The sequence below is a fragment of the Danio aesculapii genome, chromosome 3 (genome assembly GCF_903798145.1).
Source record: "Danio aesculapii chromosome 3, fDanAes4.1, whole genome shotgun sequence".
Taxonomy (NCBI): Eukaryota; Metazoa; Chordata; class Actinopteri; order Cypriniformes; family Danionidae; genus Danio; species Danio aesculapii.
The window spans coordinates 1,537,936-1,562,715 of NC_079437.1; the positions used below are offsets into that span (position 1 = coordinate 1,537,936).

General features: G+C 36.9%; 1 protein-coding gene across 1 annotated transcript; it reads right to left on the bottom strand.

Annotated features, from left to right (window-relative positions):
- Nucleotides 1-3,032: 3,032 nt before the first annotated feature.
- gvin1l (GTPase, very large interferon inducible 1, like) lies at nucleotides 3,033-21,287 on the bottom strand. The gene is made up of 4 exons (XM_056452858.1): nucleotides 21,216-21,287; nucleotides 15,915-16,101; nucleotides 15,728-15,813; nucleotides 3,033-9,028 (listed from the first exon to the last, which is right to left on the bottom strand). Exons 2-4 carry the CDS (start codon nucleotides 15,952-15,954, stop codon nucleotides 4,301-4,303), a joined length of 4,854 nt encoding a protein of 1,617 aa, XP_056308833.1. The 5' UTR covers nucleotides 15,955-16,101; nucleotides 21,216-21,287; the 3' UTR covers nucleotides 3,033-4,300.
- Nucleotides 21,288-24,780: the final 3,493 nt, after the last annotated feature.

The following is a 24,780-nucleotide window of genomic DNA, read 5'->3' on the forward strand; positions in this document are numbered from 1 at the left end:
TTAGACTTAATATAAATTAAATGGATGAGTTCTAAAAAAAAAAAATTCACCCCCTCACAATTGTCATGAAGGTTAGTATTTGCTATATGAACAAAAATTTGTCTTTGTACCAGGCTGTAAAAACTTTTATGTGCCGTAAAGATGGCCATTTTAACATTGAAGTCAATAGAAATCTGCTCTGTTATGGAGCCAGGACTAGCAGAATTTCACCTTCCCGACACCGAAATCAGTGGTCAGAAGAGAAGGCTATAAAGCAAACAGATGGCTAGAGGCGCCGTGTAGGATTTACATCAAACCTCGCTTATCAACACGTGCATATACACCTATAAATTACTCGCATATACACCTATACTATTAACTGTTTAAAACATGTATGAAACTTGCGCATATACATATAAACTTGATGCATGCATATTGCATACATCCACATACACACGCAAATACATAAGTCTATCTACTGGTGCATATACTCCCACATTAACACACGCACATACATAACTCGATCCGTGCATAAACACCCAAATTAACACTTACATACACATAAAATTCGCTGCATGCTGGCATATAGCACTCGCGCAAACTTACAAAATAAAATTCACAAACATATTTATTTATCAGGAATCTGGTTAAATGCAAAGCTGATGAAATGGTATGTGATTAATAGAGGTATTCAGTCTGTTAAATGATGAAAATGTGTTTTATCAAATAATATACAATATTAATCTATATAAATAGACTATATAAAATGTGTGAGACATATTTTATGTTAAACTTTTTTATTTAATTAGGTAATTACATACACAAATATAAATAGACAGATAGAACCCTTAAAGGACGTTCAAGACAAAAAGCAACCAGAACTATGAATATACTCAAACAACTCTTTTCTATTGAAGCTATTGATGCAGCCTATACTTATTTTCATTTTTTATTATTATAATTATTATTCTTTTTCTATGTTTTTTGCGATGTGGTTGTTGTAAGGTTTTTGTATTATTTTGATTGTTAAATATTCAGCATATACAAAAAAAAAAAAATTCTGATAAAAATTTCTGTTCACGTTGGGCAAGCTAACCACCATGAACTATGCCTATATATTATTTATATAAATAAATAAGTCGAGTCTGAGAGTTTTATTTATTTGATAGTTTTTCACATTTATTGTTTGTAAAGGCTAATACAAAAAAAAAAATGAACATACATTTTTTGTATTGTTTTTATTTTAAAAAAAAAGTTATAAGAGCCTGGAGGTATTATAGACTTTGCATAATCAGTTTGCAGACATTTGTAGGTACAGACATCCATTGTGTGCATTCTTGGCAGTTTTTTCATGTGTTTTTAATATTGTCCATATCAATATCGGAATTATATCGCATCGACCGAAATTAAGAAATATATCGTGATATAAATTTTTGCCATATCATCCAGCCCTAGAAGAGTATTTACAACCTAACAGACAACCTCCTCCTCACCATTTCTGGTTGTTGTCTGACAGTTGGAGGGGCGTGGTTAAGTATGTTAGCCACTCCCAATACCTCAGACAGACCTAATCTGACAATTTATCTGAATCAAAACAGTAAGTGCTTTTTCAGATTACAAGGGCAAACTTTTTTTTTCTTAATGACATGCACAGATGAATTGTTCACCGCAAAACGAACAAAATCAAGTGGTTAGTTTTGATTTAATTTGTACTTTTACTCTCATTAACTGTATTCTATCTTTATGAGCCCCGGCAAGCGATTTCCATGGAGACATGCACACTCGCATAATTTAAAAATGAACAGTTATTTATTTACAGTCTGACTGACTAACTAATGTATATTGACATTAGTAATGAATAATTGCGTAAAGATATGATATTTTACATATTTTACATCTTGATGTGAACATCATGATGTGAAACAGCTTGTTTTTGAACCAAAAGACATGTCGAATTAAATTGTACAGTTGTGTATAAGTCTGAGGTAAGAAATTAATGTATGTTTACAAATTTTTTTAATTGTCCCTGAATAAAAGTTGTGTTTTAAAAACCTTAGATACTTTGTTGTCATTATTTAGAGCTTAGCAAATGAAACATCTGTGGCATGTGATAGCTAACAGAACAAATCGGGATGTTTAGTTTATGCTGCTGCTATAGACACGTTAAAGTGATTTAAAATATAAAGCATATGATTATTACATTTAAAACTTAGCAAGCTTAGGCTAGTTCTGTATCTGAAACTTTGTGCTAGTACATTATAGGGCTGCACAATATATCGTTTCAGCAACTATATCGCAATGTGCACATCTGCAATAGTTACATTGCTGGATCTGCAATGTCGTGTCAGGATTATAGTCAACCAGGTGCCACGGTTGAAAACATACTTTTTCTGGAGTCTTTGCAAAGTTTAACTATATAAAGTTGCTGAAACGTTCATCACCTGCATGTGTTTTTAAGGCTTTTGTGAGCATTTTAAGCAAAGTTAAAGCATTCAGGCACAAGGAATTATGATGTTTATAACTTAGAGATTATATTTATGTTATACAATGAAGACTATACAGTGTTCTTTTAAAATTGATTATTTGCCAGACTCGCTTCATTTGTTGACAGGACAATCAATATTGCAATATGTATCGCAGAAAAATTAAATATTGCAATGTACAAAAGCTTTTTTCCAATATTGTGCAACCTGAGTATGGTATTTTGTAAGGTAATTGTTTTTTATCAACAAATGGATTTATTGCTGCCATATCAGCAGTACAGCACAAAAATAATTATCCACATTATGAGTGAATGTAAAGGCATGGAAATAAATTTTTCCTTCCACTAAGATAGCCCGTCGTGCAGGATGGACATAGACTTTGGTAGTCCAACTGGAAAAAGCAATTCCCTGGGACGTCGGGCTAATCATTTTGCAAGCCCTGTTTAAAGTGACCCTGCCAGAACAAGAAATAGACTGAATGTATTTAAAAATGATTCAAGTCCACTGTTTGATTCTAAGAGACTTGTAAATTAAACATCTTCTTCTTCCACAAGAAAGAACACAACGAGGTGAACTGAAAAGAAATGTTTTATTTTAAATTTTTGCAGTCAATACAATTGGAAAACATTTATCTGAAGTACAGTAAAATAAAAATTGTGACAAAAGACTTTGTCACTGGCCTGCGGCAGAGCTGCACACCTACATATTCACACACACCTGCAAATGGTTGAAGCCATAGTGGGCGGAGTCGCTCACTATAAATAGAGCAGCTCACGCTCAGTTTAGGGTGGGAGTTTGAAGTGTGAGTGGTGAACGGTTGGTTAAAAGTAGTGATTTTGGAAAGCAAAAACTTGTACTGTATATATTTACTTTATCGTCTTTTTTGTTTCATTGTTTTTTTTTATATAAATATTTGTCTACGTATTAGAATTGGACACTTTTTGCACTGTAAATAAAAGCACCTTTGCACCATAGTGCTACGTTGGCCGAGCCATCATTTTTTTGTTTCTTGTTTCACACATTTTACCCAATAGCAACACCTCTGTGTGACAATAATATAATTGTCAAAAGAGTAATTTTCTTATTATAAATCACACAGTCTTTGTGGCATTTTTTTAACCACCAAACCCTTTTTATTTTCAATCAATTTATTATTGTTAATCCTTTTTTTTTTTGATTATCATTTTAAAAGGCATTTTACACTGGCATTTAAATATCATTTAGGCATAGGCCTCAAACAGGTCTCAAAATACTGGGATCTGGCTGCAATTTTAACTTCAGGAAGTTTTAAAAAAGAGGCATGTATATATCACTCCAATATGATTGAGTACGCACTTTTCCTTCACACATTTCGTTCCAAACAGCTCCCAATTTTGACTTTACATGATAGGTAAAAATATTTTCATTCTGTGACCTTTTTTAAAGTTCAGATGAATGTAGCAATCACTAACAACATTAAAATTTGTGTTTGATTTCCAGCAAAAAAAAAAACACGTGCATGATGTAGTATAAAGGTACAATTGACAATAATTGGTACACACAAAATTAAAAACATTTGACAAATGTCAATGCCTTAAACTTGCCTGAAATCATTACATGCTAGAGAGGCACATCACTGTATGCATCTTCAGGATTAAAAAAAAATGATCAAAACTTACAAATTACAACAAAACTACAACTATTAATCACAACTAAACCTATCTAGCTTATTTTATTGACTCAAAAATAAAAACTGGCCTAACTAACCCAGAACATGGTACATGGGTGAAGTGTTTGCATTTTTAGAGATCTATTTAGAAATTTTTAGATATTTTGTGCTTTTGTGTTCTATTAATATTTCAACCAAAGCATTTATCCAAACTTTTAATAGCATCCAGTTTTGTATGATTTTTCCATTCGTCTGGGATCTTTCCACTTCCATCAAATTTTTTCTCATAATATTGTTCCAGATCTTTCTGGAATCTGCACACAAACCACTTCCAGTAGGGCAGCTCAGAGAGGTCAGGGGTGATGCTCCATTTTGCATAATCTCCTCCTGCTTGTTTGTAATCCTTATATGGAAACCTCCCATTTGATGCTAGAAAGTGTTTATCACTTGCTACTGAAGTAGTGCAAAAACCGGCACACAGATGTATTGTTTCGTTATAATGCCATCCATTGATTCCATCTACTCTGTGGAAAGGAACACTGTGGTCTCCATCATGGTCTTCTATGGTGTTTGTGCAGATGGCAGCACAGAACGGACACTGAACCCAACAACTCCGACAGAAGTGATCATTCAGAAGCTCTTCTGGTCTAAACGTAACATAAATTTTTTTCTCAAAATGTTCTTTGTTGAATGCACTGCTGATCTCAGATGTTATTTTTGGAAGTTCTTGTGTAATCACATCTTTAAGGAGGTTGAAATCATCAACATCCTCATGTTGGACACCACTCAGGTCTTTTTCGGAGAAGATCAACTCATTTGAGAGCTGCTGCCTAAAATTCTTCAACCACAAACCAACATCTCCTCTGTTGACTTGAATATCTTCAGTAGATTGATGTGCTGCGCTCACGATCTTCTGCTGCAGGAGTTTAATGTTCTCCTTCATCTTGGGTAAAACACTGACAATGAACTTTTCACTGATGTACCGATTGACTTCATCTCTGATGAAACTCTTGAAGTGATCTCTGGGAGTTTCAATGTAGTTCATGTATTTTCCAAAATCCTCCTCTTCTGCCAGTGTGTTCAGGATGTGTTTTTCTAATTTTGATCTGTTTCCATTCAGTGAAGGACAGTTTGTTGTCATTTCATTTGCCAATTCTCTTGCAGTTTTCTTGTAGATGCTCTGCTCAATGGGCTCTTTGAGTTTCTGACAGATGATCTCCCCAAAAATGGCAGCTGACGCAGTTCCACGAATATGTTTCTGGAAAATACTGTAGTACTCTGCTCTCTTCTTCTCAACATATATGACAGGATCATTGGCTTCCCTGAACAGTCTGTGTTGTTCTGTGAATGTCTTAATTGATCCATTACAGATGGAAAGAACCAAATCCACAAAGAATTCATTCTTGAACTCATATTTGACGTGTTCTTCTTGTTGTGTTAGTCTTGCTTTGATGTAGTCTGTGAGTTGTTGAATGTAGCTGATGTTGTAGCCCATCTTTGAAATGTTAAATGACTTAATCATTTTGTCTGTCTGCTGAGCAAGATCTGTGACTAATGTTTTTATTTGGGATTCATCCTCTCTTGATAGACTGTGACTTAGCTTAAAGAAATTAATGGTATGCATAAATCCAGTGGTTTTTTTCATTTTTACATAATTGTCATAACTGTTCAGATTGTAAATATTCCTTATCTTCCAGTGGTCTACAGAAACACTTCCATGAATTTCACTGAGTAGCTTTCTCACATCTTTCATTATGTCAATATCTTTTATTTCAGGATTGTCTCTGATAGTCTTTTTTACACTCTCTTCCCAAAACAAATCAAACTCTTTTGTCAGTGTTTCTTCATCGTGTGTTATGTCTTTGAGTTTTAAGGCAAGTTCTTTGCTCTTTTCATAGAGAGTGTTTTCGTGATGTGTCCTCTGAGCATCAATCTTTTTCTTCAGGTCTCGCTGCTGGAGAATGTCATTTAGTTTTCTCTTTGTTTCTCGTACAATGTTTTCCTGAAGCTCCTTGATTTTGATTTCAAAAGATGCTTTCCACTGAATCAGTATTTCTACATCAGTGTCTTTCTCAAAGAATTCTGACATTGAATTTTTTACTTCTTCACTTGTTGTCTTCAGCTCAAGTTGAAGATGAGCTTCTTCAACCTCATGGATGTCCTCATTTTCTATTTGGTTGTGCAGATTGTTTTCAGTTTCCAGCATAGCACTGCGAAGTGTCCAGGACCACTTGCTATATTTGCTTTCCAGTTTTTTATAGGCTGAAATCTCTAGTGAATTTCTGAAGCTAAAGACAAACTGTTCATTCAGTAAAGCCTCCCAGAGATCATTAATACGTTCCTTTAAGTCTTTAAGCTTTATTCCTTGTGATTTTGAAGCATGAGAAGTAATAGATTTCTTGAGCTCATGTACATTGTCACAGTAGTTTGGGTTTGGTGGTGCCATTGGTGGACTGCCCTCCCAGAGCTGAGCAAAATACTTCACATCCTTCTGAACATCAAAGCTAATGACATCACTGAAACATTCTGCATAACAGACTTCATCTTTGGCAGCCAGTTTTGTCATCTCATCCAGTGTCTCCTGTAGTTTTCTCCTTCCCTCCATGTTTTTCTCTCCAGCTGTAATGTCTGAAACATTCTGGTGCACAAACGCACAGCTGGGATTCAGTCTGACCTTCTTCATCCTCATAAAGGCCTGAACAACACTCTGAAGAGTATCCAGCATCTCAGAGGGGTTTTCTCCAAAGATGTTGATCAAGGTCAGATTTCCAAGACCTACAACAAATGTGGCCAGTTCATTGTCATGACCTCTTGTTGATTTTCCAGCCAGTTCTAGGGAACGAAGACCTTCAGTATCAACAACCAGAATATAGTCAAAGTTCATCTCTGTTTTCATTTCGTCAGACACTTTGACCAGCTGCATGAAAGCTCCTCTGGTGCATCTGACGGCAAACTGGAGCCCAAACATGGCATTCAGCATGGTGGATTTCCCAGAGCTCTGAATCCCTAAAACTGACAACACAAAGACTCTCTGGTCTCCCAGTTTCTGGACAAGTTCTTCCAGTACAGCAGAGATCCAGATCACAGGAACATGAGCAGCATCTCCATCCATCAACTCCAGTGGAAACCCAGAGATCATCATCTCTGCTGCGAGACTCGGGAGAGAAGAGAAGTCAACTGGCAGGTTTTTCTTGATCTTCTTCACAGATGAGCATGATTCATAGATCTGACTGACCTCCCGCATGATGTGCTCCAGACCAAATGCTGCAGCATGAAGATCCTCATATATTTTCTCAAGTTCTGCTTGTTTAGTTTTAAGTTGTTCAGGCTTATTGGTGTTGTGCTTCTGGTCTTTTAGTTCTTCAATCGTTGACCATGTTTTATTATTCTTGTCATGTAGGTCAGAAAGGTCATCTGAGATATGTTCATCCAGGAGTGTTGTAAGCCATTTGAGGAAATAAACCTTCTCGTGTTTGGCATGTGAATCCATTGTTTTAATAAAGTGCTTCATGAACTCACTGACATCAGATTCATGCTGCTGTTTACGAATGTTCATCATTTCTGTTTTTTTGTTGCCTATTACCTTGTCTGGTACATCTCCTTGAGGTCGGTGTAGTTCTTTGTTCTTCTCACTCCACTGATGCCACAGTTTCCCCTGATGTGGCAGAAATGATTCTTTGATTTCTGTCAGTTTTTTCTTCTTCAGTAAACTGATCATCTGCTGTGCTGCTTCTCTTCCTCTTCTGCAGTCTTCATCATGTTCTACATCTACTCTAATGTCTGAGTGTTTGGAAATGGTTTTAAGTTTTAATACAGAAAATGTTTCTAAGAGACATTCATTAATAGCTCCTCTGAGTTCTTCAGAAACATTGGACTGATTTCGGTCTTTTAAACCAATTTTGAATTTCCCTTTCCCTATCTCAATTACAGCAGATTCATCCTCAGTAAAAAGGCAAATGAGTGGCTTTGTGTTTGTGAACAGGTTTTGGATTATTACTGCGCTTCTGTCATTGTTGTCAAGTTGTGGCAGAAAAACCACATTAACTGAAGCCATTTTCATGAGGATCTTCATCTGTTTCTCATGTTCTCCTGCATCTCCATGTAGATTACAGAAGGCCACACAGTTATTGAATTTATCAGTGTCTTTTCCAGAAGGGCAGAACCAGGCGATCTCCACCACTCCATCCATCAGAACTCTGGATCTGCTGCTGCCTGGACAGTCTCTGTGGAAGAATGTGTTGTGTCTCTCATTGATCAGGTTGTTAATCAGATGAGACTTAGATGAAGACACTGAACCAAACCTGAAGAAAAACACCATTGGAGTTTCTGCCTTGTAGATTGACTGGGTTTGACTGATTGTTTCATTGTTGGTGTTTCTGATCTTCCAGCTCTTGGTGATTTGTCTGAATGTCCAGAGAGGAAACTCAATCTGCTGTGTGAACAGATCAGGAACAAGCAGAGGCAGAGCATACTGACACTGGGAGAGTTTAGTGACCATCATCTGCTTTAGGAAACCATCAGCACAATGAAACACAGCCATCTGAACATCCATTGGATGGATGCGCTCATTTTGACCGGCAACCATGTTAGATAAAGACATTGCTTTGAATATATCACCACCATGCATGGATGGGCCAGTGTCTATTTTCTTTTGTTTGGTCTCTTTAACTTGAATGTATCTTGCTCTGTAGTCCATCATGAGTAGTTTTAGTATGAACATTTGAACCAGCTCCTCTTCAGCACATGACTCAAGAGTCTCTAATGTATGTTTTGTTATCTGAAGAACATCTGCAGCTCTCAGCTGCTCATTTCTTGTAAGGTGAATTCTTTGAAACAGTTTTTGTTTTTGTTCAGTCTTTTCCTGTTGTTTGCGTTGATCTGTTCCAATATCTGCTCTTGCAATGTTCTTGGTTTCTCTCTGTTCAATAGACAATTATTGATAGTTTTAAAAAACATTTTTCTTTATCAGATGTGAAGAAAAAACAACACACTATTCCAGATATAATTAAGAGCATTAATGCTTTCACTTTATTCTCAAATTAGTGTCCAATATTAATAATGACAAGGGTCCTTTATTATTATTTTGTTCTATTATAATACATATCATTGTTATTAGTTTTATTATTACACTCAACAAAAATATCAACAGCACTTCTGTTTAGCTCCATTTCTCATGAGCTGAGCTCAAAGACCTCACTGCCCCTCACTGACTCGTTTGCCCCCCCCAATACACCCCCCACACTCCTCTAACTTATACTCCTCACAATCACTGCACTATTTAACATTTGCACATTTAAAGTTTGCACATATTCATTGCACTGATTCATTTATCTGAACTGTACATACCCACTGCACATGGACATTTGTAATTATGTTTATCTGCACACTTCTGCTATTAATAGTATCCTGTACATATATTCATTTATTGTAAATCTGTTCATAGCTAATACAACCTGTATATAATGTTGATAGTACATCCATCTGTAAATATCACCATAGTTTTTCTATAACTGCACTTTATAACTTATACCTTTTATCCTGCACTTGCTGCTATTGCACTGCTGGTTAGACCTAAACTGCATTTCGTTGCCTTGTACTTGTACATGTGTAATGACAATAAAGTTGAATCTAATCTAATCTAATCTAAAACTTTTTCTATGTACACAAAAAGCTTATTTCACCCAAATAGTTTTCAAACATTTGTTTAAATCTGTGTTAGTGAGCACTTCTCCTTTGTCAAGATAATCCATCCACCTCACAGGTGTGGCATATCAAAATGCTGATTAGACAGCATGATTATTGCACAGGTGTGCCATAGGCTGGCCTCAATAAAACTAGCAACTAGCTCTCTGCAGCTCACACATGGTCACTGTGAGATGAGCAGGCATGAGCAAGGTTAGTACCTGGATGTGAGACCACATCTCACAGTAGGTTGCTGCTAAAAGTGGTGTTAGTGATGCCAGCAGGGGTGCTTAACCTGTTCTCTGTGGGTCCTAATGCCCTAGCATAGTGATGGGGATAGTCAGTGAACACTGTCTTTTGGATAAGAGCAATGGTTTCCTTTCAGTATCCTGGCCAAATTTGCCAAGTCGCCTCTAACTAAACTAACTAAACATCCTCTCCAATAAGCTGGTGTGTGTGGTGTGTGGACTGGCACAAAATGGGTGCTGTCACATCATCCAGATGGATGCTGAACACTGGTGGTGGTTGATGAGATTCCACCCCCAAAAATCTGTGAAGTGCTTTGAGTGCCCAGAAAAGCATTATATAATTGTAAGGAATTGTACTCTAAAATGTGCAGTTTTATCAGACAGCACAATGCCTCAGATGTTGTACATTTTGTGGGAGCATGCAATTAGCATGCTGACTGCAGGAATGTCCACCAGACCTGTTCCGCATGAATTGAACATTCATTTCTCTTCAATATGCCTTCTTCTAAGACCTTACTGAAAATGTAGGGGTCATCGAGGTCTCGACCTGACTGTAGTTTGATCATCATAACCAACTGGAGTGGGCAGATGCTCACATTCAATGGGGTATGGCAATTTGGTCTTCTCTTTACAGATACATCCCGGTTTTCACAGTGCAGGGCAGATGGCAGACAGCGTGTATGGGGTCTTGTGGGATTGTGGTTTGCTAATGTAAACATTCTAACAAATAGACACAGATCTGTCACAATAAATTGTTACATCTAGCAAAACAATTGCTAAATATCTGCTTAATTTGAGGAAAAAACAACTCCAAGTAACCCCGGCAACCAGGGAGATAAAAATCTTCAAAACATACCGTGGCAGCATGCATATTCTCACAGAAATGGACCTTTAACACGTAGCTGGAGAATATATACTTAATGTATAAACAGTTTTTACATGTGTGTGTTTGTTCATACACTTTGTGGATTAGTTATGAACTCAATACTTCAAGTGTTTAATCATCTTGATTTTATGTAATACCCCACCCTCATCAGGGACACGAGGCCTACGCAGCCTCCATTCTCCTGACAAACATGCTTCGATCACATCAGTATCAAGGAATCATGGACTCTACAGCTTTGCTTTCACATCCAGGACTGCCTTGCCTGGAACCCCTAGTTCGCCTAGAATTTGTAAGCAAGAATTCTGACCAATGCAACCTATTTTATCTATTTAGATGTAACGATAGAGAGGTCTTTAGATGATGATTCAACTGTAGTCAAACCTGTAGAGGAAAGGGAGGTCCAGCTGCACGGCCTTCTCCCCCCTTCCTTTCCCCTCATCTCTCTCCCTCAATCTCTCTCACTTCTCCTCTTTCCCATTACACACAATTAGTAAATAGGTGTATTTTGTCTGTACATTTTCATAATCATTATTAAATATTTGTGTCCATGTTGATTTTCTGTCTTCACACAGAAAACTCACAGAAAAAGCTGCAGGTTGCACTAATCTGGTTGTTATTAATTATCAAAAAAACATAATAATATGGGCAAATTCCAGCTCCAACATTGTGAACTTTGTAATACAGCTGAAGGTTATTGATGGCGTTTTGAATGCACAGAGACCGCATTGAGATCCATTGTTGTACCATTCATTCACAAACATCACTGCAGCATGAAAATGCATGACAGATCCTGGAAGCTGAAAAAATCCCAGTTCGTGGACGGCCAGCATACTCACAGGACATGTCACCCATTGAGCATGTTTGGGATACTCTGAATCTTCCACAGTGACAGGCCACAATCAACAACCTGATTAACTGAACAACCGATTGCAAAAAAGATGTGTTGCAGGAAGCAAATGGTGGTCACACCAGATACTGACTCATTTTCTGACCTGTAAGCCACACCTGGTAAAGGAGAAGTGCTCACTAACACAGATGTAGACATACATAAAAGTGATTTCAGGTCTTCGAGTTCAACTTATTAAAAAAAATGTGAGTAAAACTCATTGCTCAGTCAAGTCTTTAGTCCTGTTTTATAGGACATTGGAGTATAGACTGGAAATCAGGTATAAGTTGGAATTGGATCAAGACATATCCCAACCCAGAACCTAGGTCCCCATAAACCAAAGGTTTCAGATGCAAGTATCAAGTTCTAAACAAGCTAAAGATATCAAATTCAGACTTTATATATATATATATATATATATATATATATATATATATATATATATATATATATATATATATATATATATATATATATATATATATATACAGTATGTCACAAAAGTGAGTACACCCCTCACATTTCTGCAAATGTTTATTTATATCTTTTCCTAGGACAACACTGCAGAAATAACTCTTTGTCACAATGAAAAGTAGTCAGTATAAAGTTTGTTTAGCAGTGTAAATTTATTGTCCTCTCAAAATAACAAAAAATACAGCCAATAATAGCTGAACCCCTGGCAACAAAAGTGAGTACACCCGTAATAAAAAAATGGAAATGTTAATATTTTATGTGGCCACATTTTCCAGCACGGCTTTAATTCTCCTTGGCATGGAGTTGACCAGAGCTTCACAGGTTGCCACTGGAGTCCTCTTCCACTCCTCCATCACAACATCACGGAGGTGGTGGACATTTGACACCTTGTGCTCCTCCACCTTCTTTTTCAGGATACCCCAGAGGTGTTCTATGGGGTTTAGGTCCGGAGACATGCTTGGCCAGTCCATCACCTTTACCCTGAGCCTCTTTAGCAAGCCAGTGGTCATTTTGGAGGTGTGTTTATGGTCATTATCATGCTGGAACACTGCTTTGCGGCCCAGTTTCTCGTGGGAGGGGATCATGCTCTTCTTTAGTATGTCACAGTACATGTTAGAATTCATGTTTCCCTCAATAAAATGTAGCTCCCCAATGCCAGCAGCACTCATGCAGCCCCACATCATGACACTCCCACCACCATGTTTAACGGTAGGCAAGACACACTTGTCTTTGTACTCTTCACCTGGTTGCCGCCACACACGCTTGACACCATCTGAACCAAAAAGGTTTATCTTGGTCTCATAAGACCACAGGACATGGTTCCAGTAATCCTGGTCCTTAGTTTGCATGTCTGCAGCAAATTGTTTGCGAGCTTTCTTGTGCAACGTCTTTAGAAGAGGTTTCCTTCTAGGACGACAACCATGCAGACCAATTTGATGCGGTGTGCGACGTACGGTCTGAGCACTGACAGGCTGACCTCCCATCCCTTCAATCTCTGCAGCAATGCTGGAAGCACTCATCCATCTGTTTTTCAACGACAATCTTTGAATGTGACGCTGAGAACGTAAAACTCAGCTTCTTTGGCCGACCATGGCGAGGCCTGTTCTGAGAAGAACCTGTTCTCTTAAAGCGCTGGATGGTCTTGGCCACTGTGCTTCAACATAGTTTTAGAGTTTTGGCTATCTTCTTATAGCCTTGGCCATCTTTATGCAAAGCAACAATTCGTTTTTTTTAGGTCTTCTGAGAGTTGTTTGCCATGAGGTGCCATGTTGAACTTTGAGTGGTCAGGTTGAGAGAGTGGAAGAGCTTTTATACCAAATTTACTCACCTGCTATCTGGTGACACCTGAGACAGTGTAACACTAATGAGTCACATGACACAGGGGAAGGAAAATGACTAATTGTGCTCAATTTGTACATTTTCACTTAGGGGTGTACTCACTTTTGTTGCCAGGGGTTCAGCTATTATTGGCTGTATTTTTAGTTATTTTGAGAGGACAATAAATTTACACTGCTAAATGAACTTTACACTGACTACTTTTCATCATGTCAAAGAGTCATTGCTGCAGTGTTGTCCTAGGAAAAGTTATAGATAAATATTTGCAGAAATGTGAGGGGTGTGCTCACTTTTGTGACATACTGTATATATTAGTGCTGTCAATCGATCAAAAAAAATTACTAATTAACACCACTTTTTTTGCAATTAATCGCGATTAATCACATTTAAAAGGCTAAAACTTGTAATTTTGGCTATTCAAATGTAAAATTAATGTAAACGCAAGACGAAAACTATTTAAATTCTAAATATAATTGTTTATTAGAATTTTTGTTTAACTTGTACCAGATTTCTTCATATAAACAACATATCCACAATAAACCAGCAAGATCCTGGCTTGACAGCCATATTTATTACAGAAATTAAAACACACGCATGTTAATGCCATTTGAATTTCAAAACAATCAATGCCAATAAAGCAAAAAATGATTTCCATGTTGGATTCTAAGTGGATTACAAAAAAATGCCAAATTACAGGCTTTGTAAATATGGAAGTTGGAAAATTATAATAATAATAAAGTATTGAATACAAACAATTGTACTCGTAAAGTTGTATTGCTGTGAGTTGAGAACATTAAATATAAAGTAGAAACAATTTTGCTTAGTCCTCCTTTACATTCAGCCAGTTGTTAAGACAGTCCAGTCTGTTGACATTATCGGGAGACAACGTGGCCCTTTTCTTTTGAATGATGTAAGCAAAATCACTGAATCAGCATATGCATTTCGGTGCCTAATTTGGTTGCCACTGGTGCTGGTACATCAAGGGGTACATCAAAGGCACCCACAGGTACACGTTGTCACACAAAAGACTAATTCTTACAGGTACAATGGTCACACCATCTCTAAACATTTAAACAACTTTGAGAGATATACGGACGACAACGTTTAGGCATTTGTTATTGTTGTTAGGAAACACACACACACACACACAGTGCGCACAGGACAGCGCAGCCAGAACGACGTGTTCATCAAATTTGCTTAAACTAAGCGTTCTTAAGTGTGGCTGCATTTTACAAGGATTCTGACAAATCAACGTGAAGCAGATGCTTTACAAAAGTTGCGTTAAGGGGGAAACACGTCAAACTTAATGACACATTTGAGGGCGCATGCTGAAAGGCAGAGGAATGCGCTGCCTTCGAAAGCTTGCGACTTCATCTGTCACTTTCTGAGTACATTTACATGGACACCAATACTCTGATTTTAATATGATTGAGACAATGCTCTTATTAAGAGTCGACCATGTAAACAGCGATTTTTGATTACCTTAATGGACCACCTGAGTCACGAAATGCGGAGGCTTTTCTTTCGGGTCGCTATGCGGTATCAAATCCCATTAAAACAAAAGTCGAAAGATCAACAATGAAACAGACGAAATTAGATGAAACTCTGGGGGAAACAACTCTGGAGAGCCTGGTAATGTGACATTAATTGTTTTATACTGAAACTTGCCTTCAAAAAGGGCTTCCTTGGTCTTATCCATATTTCTTTGCATGTTAAACACACGTCGACCACAACAGGAAAAAAAACTGCAACTGTGTTAATTGCGTTAATTGTTTTAAACGCATTAAATATTTCAAATAAATCGCATGCGTTAACGCACTAATTTTGACAGCACTAACATATATATATACCTTAAGGGACCTTTACAGGCAGAATTTACCTCTCTCTCTCTCTCTCTCTCTCTCTCTATACATATATATATATATATATATATATATATATATATATATATATATATATATATATATATATATATATAGAGAGAGAGAGAGAGAGAGAGAGAGAGAGAGAGAGAGAGAGAGAGAGAGAGAGAGAGAGAGAGAGAGAGAGAGAGAGAAGTAAATTCTGCCTGTTAAAAGCAGTCTAAACACTACTGTGAATATTTACCTTTGTGGAATCACTTGATTCAGAATCTCCATTTGTTGTCTCGCATATGCTATTTCCTGTTACACCGCTTGTATTTTCCGTTGAATCTGAAGAAGAGAAAGAATAAAAAAACATTATGAAGATGATTCATTTACATTTGCACAGCAGAAGCAGAGAGACAGAGTTGATTGATAACAGAGAGACAGACCAAATGTTTGTGGAGATCCGTCTGTCTGTGGAGACTCCATTGTTTGCGGAGATCCTTCTATCTGTGAAGAGTGAATTATTTGTGGACATTCATCTGTCTGCGGAGACTCGATAGTTTGTGGAGATTTCTCTGTCTGTGGAGATGCAGTTGTCTGGTGAGATCCGTCTCTATATGCAGATTGGTTTGTCTGGGGATGTTAGTGAATGAAGTTGAATGTTAATAACTGCTGCATGTGTAAAAACATAAATAATAAAATTCAATTATGTCTTTATTTAAGACATAATAGCATACCCTGACAGCTAATCAGTATAATGGGCTGTTTGTTACAGGTAAAATAACTGAAATTTAATGACATCATTTAAAACATTCAAGCATGTAAGAAGTTTCTTGGAAGCATTTCATTTATACATTGCCTTACTCCCTTTGTAAGTTTTAAATGATTGTTTGCTTGTTTCAAACTAATTGTCATATAGTTGGTAATTATTATACCACGCCAGCCTGTCTCAACCACTACAGTCAAGTTAGACAAAGTGCTTGTCTCTATAGATGTCATCTTCGTATGCAATCTGTATATGCAAGAAATTGTATTACACACTGACAAGGTGTCCTCGCTAAGCAATCAAATATGTGCTGGATATATTTCTGTTTTTCTAAAGGTTTTAAGTTTGGAATTTTAGTAATATAAACAGGGCTTGACATTAACTTTTTTGATCACCAGTCACTGTGGATAGTAGTTTTCCACCGTTTCTAGCCACTGGCTTTCACTAGCCACAATTTTGTTGTTGGGAAAATATATTTTATATGCATAAATTTCACTTTGGCATGGGTTCATACCTGTCAACATTGGGATGTGAAAATAAGGGAAATGCTCACCATAATAAGGGATTTCCTCCGACCCCCCCTTCAAAAAATCCCCAAATTACTAAATATGCTCATTTGGAGCTGTTTCGTTGTGAATAAACAGTAAATGGTCAGTAATATGTTTTAATATTATTTACTAAATAAATAAATAGTATACATACAGCTTATTAAAATGAATAGCTATTATAATGAAATAGAATCAAGCTATCAAATCTCATTAGCCGTTTCATCACTGTGTAACTGACAAAGAGCAACGAATGAATGATTTATTGAGATTTTTTTGTTTGTTTGATTAAATAAGACATTATATAAGAGGTGTCACTTTAAAAATGCACACATCTAAGGTTATAATGAAAACATCTGACTGCTTTCCTAACTGTTTATGCTCATTTACGACGAAATTACTATTAATAATAACGAAATTATTATTGTCATGATATTATTATTAGTTATGTGTATATCTGTTTAAACACGCACCCAAAACCCAAACTTTTGCTCCGCTTTAAATCACAAGTACAGAATCTGTTTGGGAAACAGCGTCTATTTATCACTATGGAGTGCGTCAGCTGACTGTCACGCACTGCTATATGACTGTTTTGAGGATTGCTTATAAAGGGGCGACGGCATCCGTAATGAAAATGAAGGCAATCGCGCCGTTTTTATGTTTATTTCAAAGTGTTTTCATGCCTAAACAAAGCGAAAGCACAGAACTTTCTCATTTAACTCGCATTTAAGAGCAAGGGGCGGCCCCTGGTGGTTCGGCGGTATGGGTTGTGTATAGGGAGGATCGGCTCTTTAATGTTTATTCGCCACTCTTCAAAGACTGAAAATATGGGAGAAATACGGGAAAATACCTTTACGGGATGATAGCAGGAAAGACCTGTAAAATACAGGAGAATCCCGGGAAAAACGTGAGGGTTGACAGGCATGCTAAATTTACTTCATTTAGATTTAGTGTTTTTTTTACTTGCCTCCTTGTTCAGTTTTTTGTTTATGAGCTTACTTAATGAGCATGAGCAAATGGGTTATGCTTTCATAAAAAAAGTGTCGCATTGAAATTAGTTGCTATTCTTTCACAGGACTTTTCAGGGCTCAACACAATAAGGATTTACCTTGTTTTTTCTCTGGCATCACCAAACTAATTATTTCCTTGCCACAAATTTTAAATAACGTGTCAAAACAAGCAAAATACTGCTGTATACATTTACATTAACATTTAGTCATTTAGCAGACGCTTTTATCCAAAGCGACTTACAAATGAGGACAAGGAAGCAATTTACACACCTATAAGAGCAGCAGTGAACAAGTGCTATAGACAAGTTTCAGGTGTGTAAAGTCTAAGAAACAAAGCATTAGTAATGTTTTTTTTTTTTTGAGAGAGAGAGAGAGAGTACAGTTAGTGGTATAGCCAGAGAGGCAGTTACAGATTAGGAAGGAAAGTGGAGACTAAATAGTTGAGTTTTTAGTCGTTTCTTGAAGAGAGCAAGTGACTCGGCTGTTCTGATGCAGTTAGGGAGTTCATTCCACCAACTGGGCAGATTGAATGTGAGAGTTCGGGAAAGTGATTTCTTCCCTCTTAGGGATGGAACCACGAGGCAACGTTCATTCACAGAACACAAGTTTCCGGAGGGCAGATAAATCTGCAGAAGTGAGAGCAGATAAGAAGAAGCAAAGCTAGAGGTCGCTTTGTAAGCAAACATCAGAGCTTTTACATACACTTTTTATTCAACAAAACAGCTGACATTTAAAAATATATATATTCTCACCCATCTAAAACTATGCACAGTGGTCTGTTCTGGCTCAAGATCCCAGATCACCAGTTCGTCACCTTAGAATTATAAGGCTCTGACATTTTTGTCAAGTTGAGTTATTCACATATTCTTATTAAATGACAACTTATTTACATTATGGGATGTTTTTTTTATAAGTTGTTTACATTTTAAGACTTTTTTATTTAAAAAACAAATGTTACACACATACTGTTTGCTATGGAAAGCAAAAACTTTAAAGCTCAAAATCTCAAAATCATTCAGAAACCTTATAATGCAAAGGTGACGAGTTAACTATGCATACAACAACACATTAAAGCAATGTTATTGTGAAGGATGATTATTAAACTATATTAACAAAAATAACAGCAAGCTAAATAAAGTGGGTAAAAAACATTGTGCGCGATAATGAAAGGATAAAAAAGCACACGGTTAATGTTAGGCCAATTAATAATCTGTTCAAAGAATTGTTAAAGCGAAAGCAACAACAACTGCTGCTTACAAAGCGGGATTCTTTGTAAGCAGCAGTTGTTGTTGCTTTCGCTTTAACAACCATCCCTTGAAGGACTGTTGGTGCATCGCACTAGTTTCGTTTCCAGGCACGGTTGCTTGGAGTGAGGAAATAGCACAGGAGCTTTTAAACACTCGAGCGCATCGTCAGTGAGTGAGGAAAGCCTGTCTCACCGTGCGCGTGCTCCTCTCATTCGTTATTCAGTCGTGCTGCTTCTCGATTCTAAGATCACATTTGTACCCATATAGACAAACGGTCATACAGTAACAGTCTAATCTGTAGTGACGACGAGCCAGCACTGGAAATTTAAAAATGAGTTTCAGCCAGCAAAAGTGGCTAGTGGGAGTAGCTGTCTAAACCGCCACAACCGAAATCGACCTGCAGTTAGTGTAAAGCCCTGATTTTAAAGTACTATGAAGTTTTCTCACTGGTGAATGACATGATCTAGCGTTATAAAGTTGTCTATGGTCATCTATTTGGTGCACATTCATGATTTCAGGAGTCGTGGCTTTGGACAGTAGGGAGGGACATCAGTTTTCAATGCTGTCAGGCTAAAGGTAGCATTTTCCCAGATCTACTGCACCTTTAAGAGAAAATTTTTACTTTCCTAAAAATAGATAACTTCTTGAAGCATAATGGCTCTTTTAATCATATTACAATGGTAAGCATGGTGTTTTATTGGTTGAGCACCATCTGCATTAATGTCATGGTTTAACATATTTGCTTGATTTAGAACATCACCAAACAAGTAGTGTTAATGTCCAAAGACAGGTTTAGATTGACTGAATCCAAGAGATTTATGAATTGTTTCACTTGCAGCAAACTAAAAACTTAAGGGACTCCCTCATCCCAATCCATAGCTGTAAGGCAATATTTGCGGAGCATGTACTTAAATGCTTTCATCAAACACTTAAGCGCACCCAGATGCTCAGGATGGACAGTGAATGACTGTAATACTTGTTTAAAATGAAAATGTTTTTCTTGAAACATTGATTTTGGGTAGGCTGAATATTAAGAAGAATTTTATGAAAATGGGAGCCATGATTTTTCTGCTTCTGGAAATTGAGTTGCGACACACTTTATGGTTAGCTGAAACTGGTTTCCCAATTGTTGTTTTGGGCAAGGGACCAACACAAACCACAGTTATGCAGTATTTAACCACATCTCTTTTCAAGCCTGGCCAAAAGAAATGGCTTAAAATTATTTTTTGTAACTCTTAAATGACCAGCGTGCTGATGGTCACGCGCAAGACACGATTAGGAGACAGAACAACAATTTGGTTTACAGCATCCTACTCAAAATCCTTACTTGTATTTGAACACCATGTCCACATCAATCAATCATGGGTATCATGGGTATGCCACAGCACCATCGATTACTCTGGCATAAGTGTTTGTGCAGCAGGTGCCCTTCCAGCCGCCACACAGAACTGAGAGCAAACCCCATACACTCTCCCATTCACATTTACACTATGGTAAATTTTTTGTTTATCCAATTAACCTATAGCGTATGTCTTTAAACTGTGGGGAAAACTGGAGCTTGTCATGTTCATGAAACCAGTCTGAGATGATTCACGCTTTGACATGGAGTGTTATCCTGCTGGAAGTAGCCATCAGAAGATAGGTACACTGTAGTCATAAAGGGATGGACATGGCTAGCAACAATACTCAGGTAGGCTGAGCCCACTTTGAGCCCATAAGTACCAATTGAGCATTGTGCCAATGCCACAGCCTACCTGAGTATTTTTACTGACCATGTCCATCCCTTTATGACCTCAGTGTATCCCATCTTCTGATGGCTACTTCCAGCAGGATAACACACCATGTCATAAAGCGTGAATCATATCAGACTGGTTTCTTGAACATGACAATAAGTTCACTGTACTCAAATGGCCTCCACAGTCACCAGAACTCAATCCAATAGAGCACCTTTGGGATGTGGTGGAACGGGAGATTCGCATCATGGATGTGCAACCGACAAATCTGCAGCAACTGCGTGATGCTGTCATTTCAATATAGAGCAAAATCCCTGAGGAATATTTTTCAGAATTTGTTGAATCTACGCCACAAAGGATTAAGGCAAAAGGGGGTCCGACCAATACTAGAAAGGTGTTAAATTAGCATCACCACTAAATATAATAATAATTCAAATTTGACTAACCTGCTTTGAATCTGATCTGAAGTTCTCTGCTGGATATCTTCCAGCAGAAGTATCTTGGATCCTTGAATCACCAGAACAATGCAGTTCAGTGCTCTGTATGGTACATTGTTTAAATACTACTAGATTTTACAACTCTTCATATCAGCCAATCAGAGAGGATCTGTAAGCTGCTGGTTTACATTAAATCACATGACTTTTAGGAAACTGCATTGACCATATCAGAGGGTTTACAGTTTACCTAGGCTGTAAAGAAATCTTACCTGATAGATGTGGAGATTATACCTAAAAATCGTTTTGAAGGCAGAATAAATGACTGAAATTGTAAGACCAATTTTATGTATTGTATTTCATTATATAATTTACTATTATAAATCATTATATTCAGAAGTGTGTTTAATAAGATTAATTACTTAGCTGTACTGTAATCTGACATTTGATAGTTTTCCTGTTCATCTTTGCACAGTGGCTTTAAATCTCTTTATTATACAAAGCACTAGAGAAACAAAGGTGACTTGACTATACATTATGCACTATATACTTTTATTTCTATATTTTAATGTTTCAAAATGAGCATATTCTGCTTTTAAACTTAAGGGTACTTTTATTTATTTAAAAGTAGAGAAAAAAACAGTGTCACATGACACCTTCAGAAATCAGAATAATATTCAAATCAGCCGCTCAGTAAGAAAGTATTATTATTGTTGTTGTTATTATTATTATTATTATTATTATTATTATTATTATTATTATTATTATTATTATTATCAGAATCAGTTTCATTGCCAAGTGTGCTTCACACACATAAGGAATTTGTTTTGGCTACAGAAGCTTCCAGTGTATATAAAGTGACATGGGACCAACACAAAATAAATATGAAAAAATATATGATAAACATTAAACAGATGCGGTTAGTCAAGAAATCTGGATGTTGAATTGTATGTACAGATTTGCTATAAATATACAGGTTATAAGGTGCTGTGTACAAATGCGAATGGAGAAGGTATTGCATTGTATATTGATATAAGGTGCTGTGTACAAGTGCGTATGAGAAAGTATTGCACATATTTATTGCACAGTAGGTGAATATTTAACTGTTCATAAGGTAGATAGCCTAAGGAAAGAAACTTTTCCTGTGTCTGGCTGTTTTCCTGTGCTCTGAACCGCCGACCAGATGGTAACAGTTTGAACAGGTAGTGTGCTGGGTGTGAGGCGTCCAGAGTGATTTTGCGAGCCCTTTTACTCACTCTGGAAGAGTACAGTTCTTGAAGTGTAGGAAGGGTAGTGCCAGTGATTCGTTCAGCAGTCCGGACTATTCGCTGTAGTCTATGGAGGTCGGTTTTGGCAGCTGAGCCGAACCAGACAGTGATTGAAGTGCAGAATATGGATTGGATGACAGCTGAGTAGAACTGTACGAGCAGCTCCTGTGGCAGGTTGAACTTCCTCAGCTGACGAAGGAAGTACAGTCTCTGCTGGGCTTTCTTCACAATAGAGTCTATATGAATGTCCCACTTCAGAACCTGAGAGATGGTGGTGCCCAGGAACCTGAATGACCTGCAGCCACAGTGCTGTTCATGATGGTGAGTGGGAGGAGTGCAGGGGGGTTTCTCCTGAAGTCCACTATCATCTCCACTGTTTTGAGCATGTTCAGCTCCATATTGTTGTATCTGCACCATAAAGCCAGCCGCTCCACCTCCTGTCTGTATGCAGACTCGTCACCGTTCCGGATGAGGCCGATAACAGTAGTGTCATCTGCAAATACTATTATCATTAGCATTGTTGTTTTTGTTATTGTTAGTATCATCGTTTATCTTGAAAAGTGTTGGGTTGCTTTTTTCTGGAATCTGGAAAAAACTACCAAAACAACCAATTAAATTCATCAAAACACATTAAAGTTTAAGAAAAGAAAAAAACTATGGAAATGCATGGTATTTTGAACATTTGAATCATCAAAGAATGAAATGAGGTCAAATATATCCACTGAAGCAGGAAAAAAATCAACACGGATAATTATTGAAAATTCTTATTAATGTTATACAAATAATAATTGGTTCTAATAGAACAACAGGTCATCACACATAATGATTGCTGAAGGATTGTGTAACACTAAAGACTGAAAATTCAGCTTTGAATTATAGCAATAAATGAAACTACATTCAATATTTTTCATCGTAACAATATTTCATGATCAAACACTCTTGACTGTGTTTTGATTAAACAAATGTACCTTCAGTGAGAAAAAGATTTTTATAAAAGTACCGAAAAAAAGTGTTACATGCAAAACTGTTCCGATCAATTTATTGGTGTTGAATTTAAACAAATAAATTCAAGAGTTCCCACTTAGATATGCTTGGCGTATAAAGCAGGTTTGGCATGCTGTCCCGGGAGAGAACCCTGAGCTCGGAGATATTTGAGCCCAGGGCTCCCGCCCTGTCGATAAGCATATCAGGAGATCCGAGATCAGGTAGGTCTCGAGAGCTCCCCCTTTAGAAAAGGGAGGAAAAGGAGGAGATGGGGTGGAAGGGGGGGATTCTTCCAAATGAAGATAAAACAGTAGGGAGAAAATGATCCATTTATAGTAAACTAGGATCACTCTGATTGGATTATTACTGATTACAGATGAGTGGCCAGACGTGCTCAATCATATCACGTGCTCCTCTCGAAATTGGTTTATGAAACTTCACTTAAATTTAATAATGTTCAACTTAATTTGTTTGTTTAAATTCAGCCCAAATAAATTGTTTACAACCACTTAACGTAAAAAAAAAATTTAGTAAATCCAAGAAATCATCTTTGAATAATTTTTTCAGTGTACAATACAAGCGTATAACAGTACTTACAAAAGTAAAACAAAAAAAATATAGTAAAAACAAAATTGTCGAGTAGTGTGTGATCTCTTAAGCTTGAGTCATTTTGAGTCAAATGATTTTAACTTTGAGCATCGGTTAAAAAGAACACTTTTGAAGATTTAGAGGACAAACATTTCAGTCCAAAAACAATTCTTTCATTCAACATTGTCATTTTTCACTTCAAAAAACTAAAAAAGATTTATTTGTTTATAATTATTTTAATCATATATGCATGTGAGTCCGTGAAACCATGCTGACCTGAAAATGCTAGAATATAAAAGTCTAAAGTAATTAAATAATTTTGTTCTCCACAATAAGTGTTAAAATTATTTGTATTGGGTGCACTTTACTTTTGCCAGCAAAACTCCACTAGTATACTGTGAGATTATTGAAAGAGTTTTGTAAGATTTGTTAAGCAGACCTGCAGTGTTATTTTTTACTCATGGAGATATGTTTCATGAAGCTATATATCTCTAAATCATTTATACGTACAGTAGTGTTGACAATGATAGGCTAACTCACATATATGATCTCAACAATATTAAGATACAGTGTAAAAGTAATTAAGCACTTCTTTTATCAATGTAATGTCACTTTAGAGATCATTTATTGGGTGTGTTGCAGCAATCCTACACATTTGACTCTCTAGGCTATCTGCAATTATAAAGCAATAAAATATATCATAAACCCCAAACAAAGGGCACAAGGTAAAAGGTGTG

Bases quoted from the DNA above. Each gene is read 5' to 3' on its own strand.
- gvin1l (XM_056452858.1), bottom strand. From the start codon at position 15,954: ATGGAGTCTCCACAGACAGACGGATCTCCACAAACATTTG. The intron at 15,814-15,914 runs GTCTGTCTCTCT...TCTCTTCTTCAG, and splicing joins CGGATCTCCACAAACATTTG to ATTCAACGGAAAATACAAGC. The intron at 9,029-15,727 runs GTAAATATTCAC...TCTATTGAACAG, and splicing joins AATCAAGTGATTCCACAAAG to AGAGAAACCAAGAACATTGC.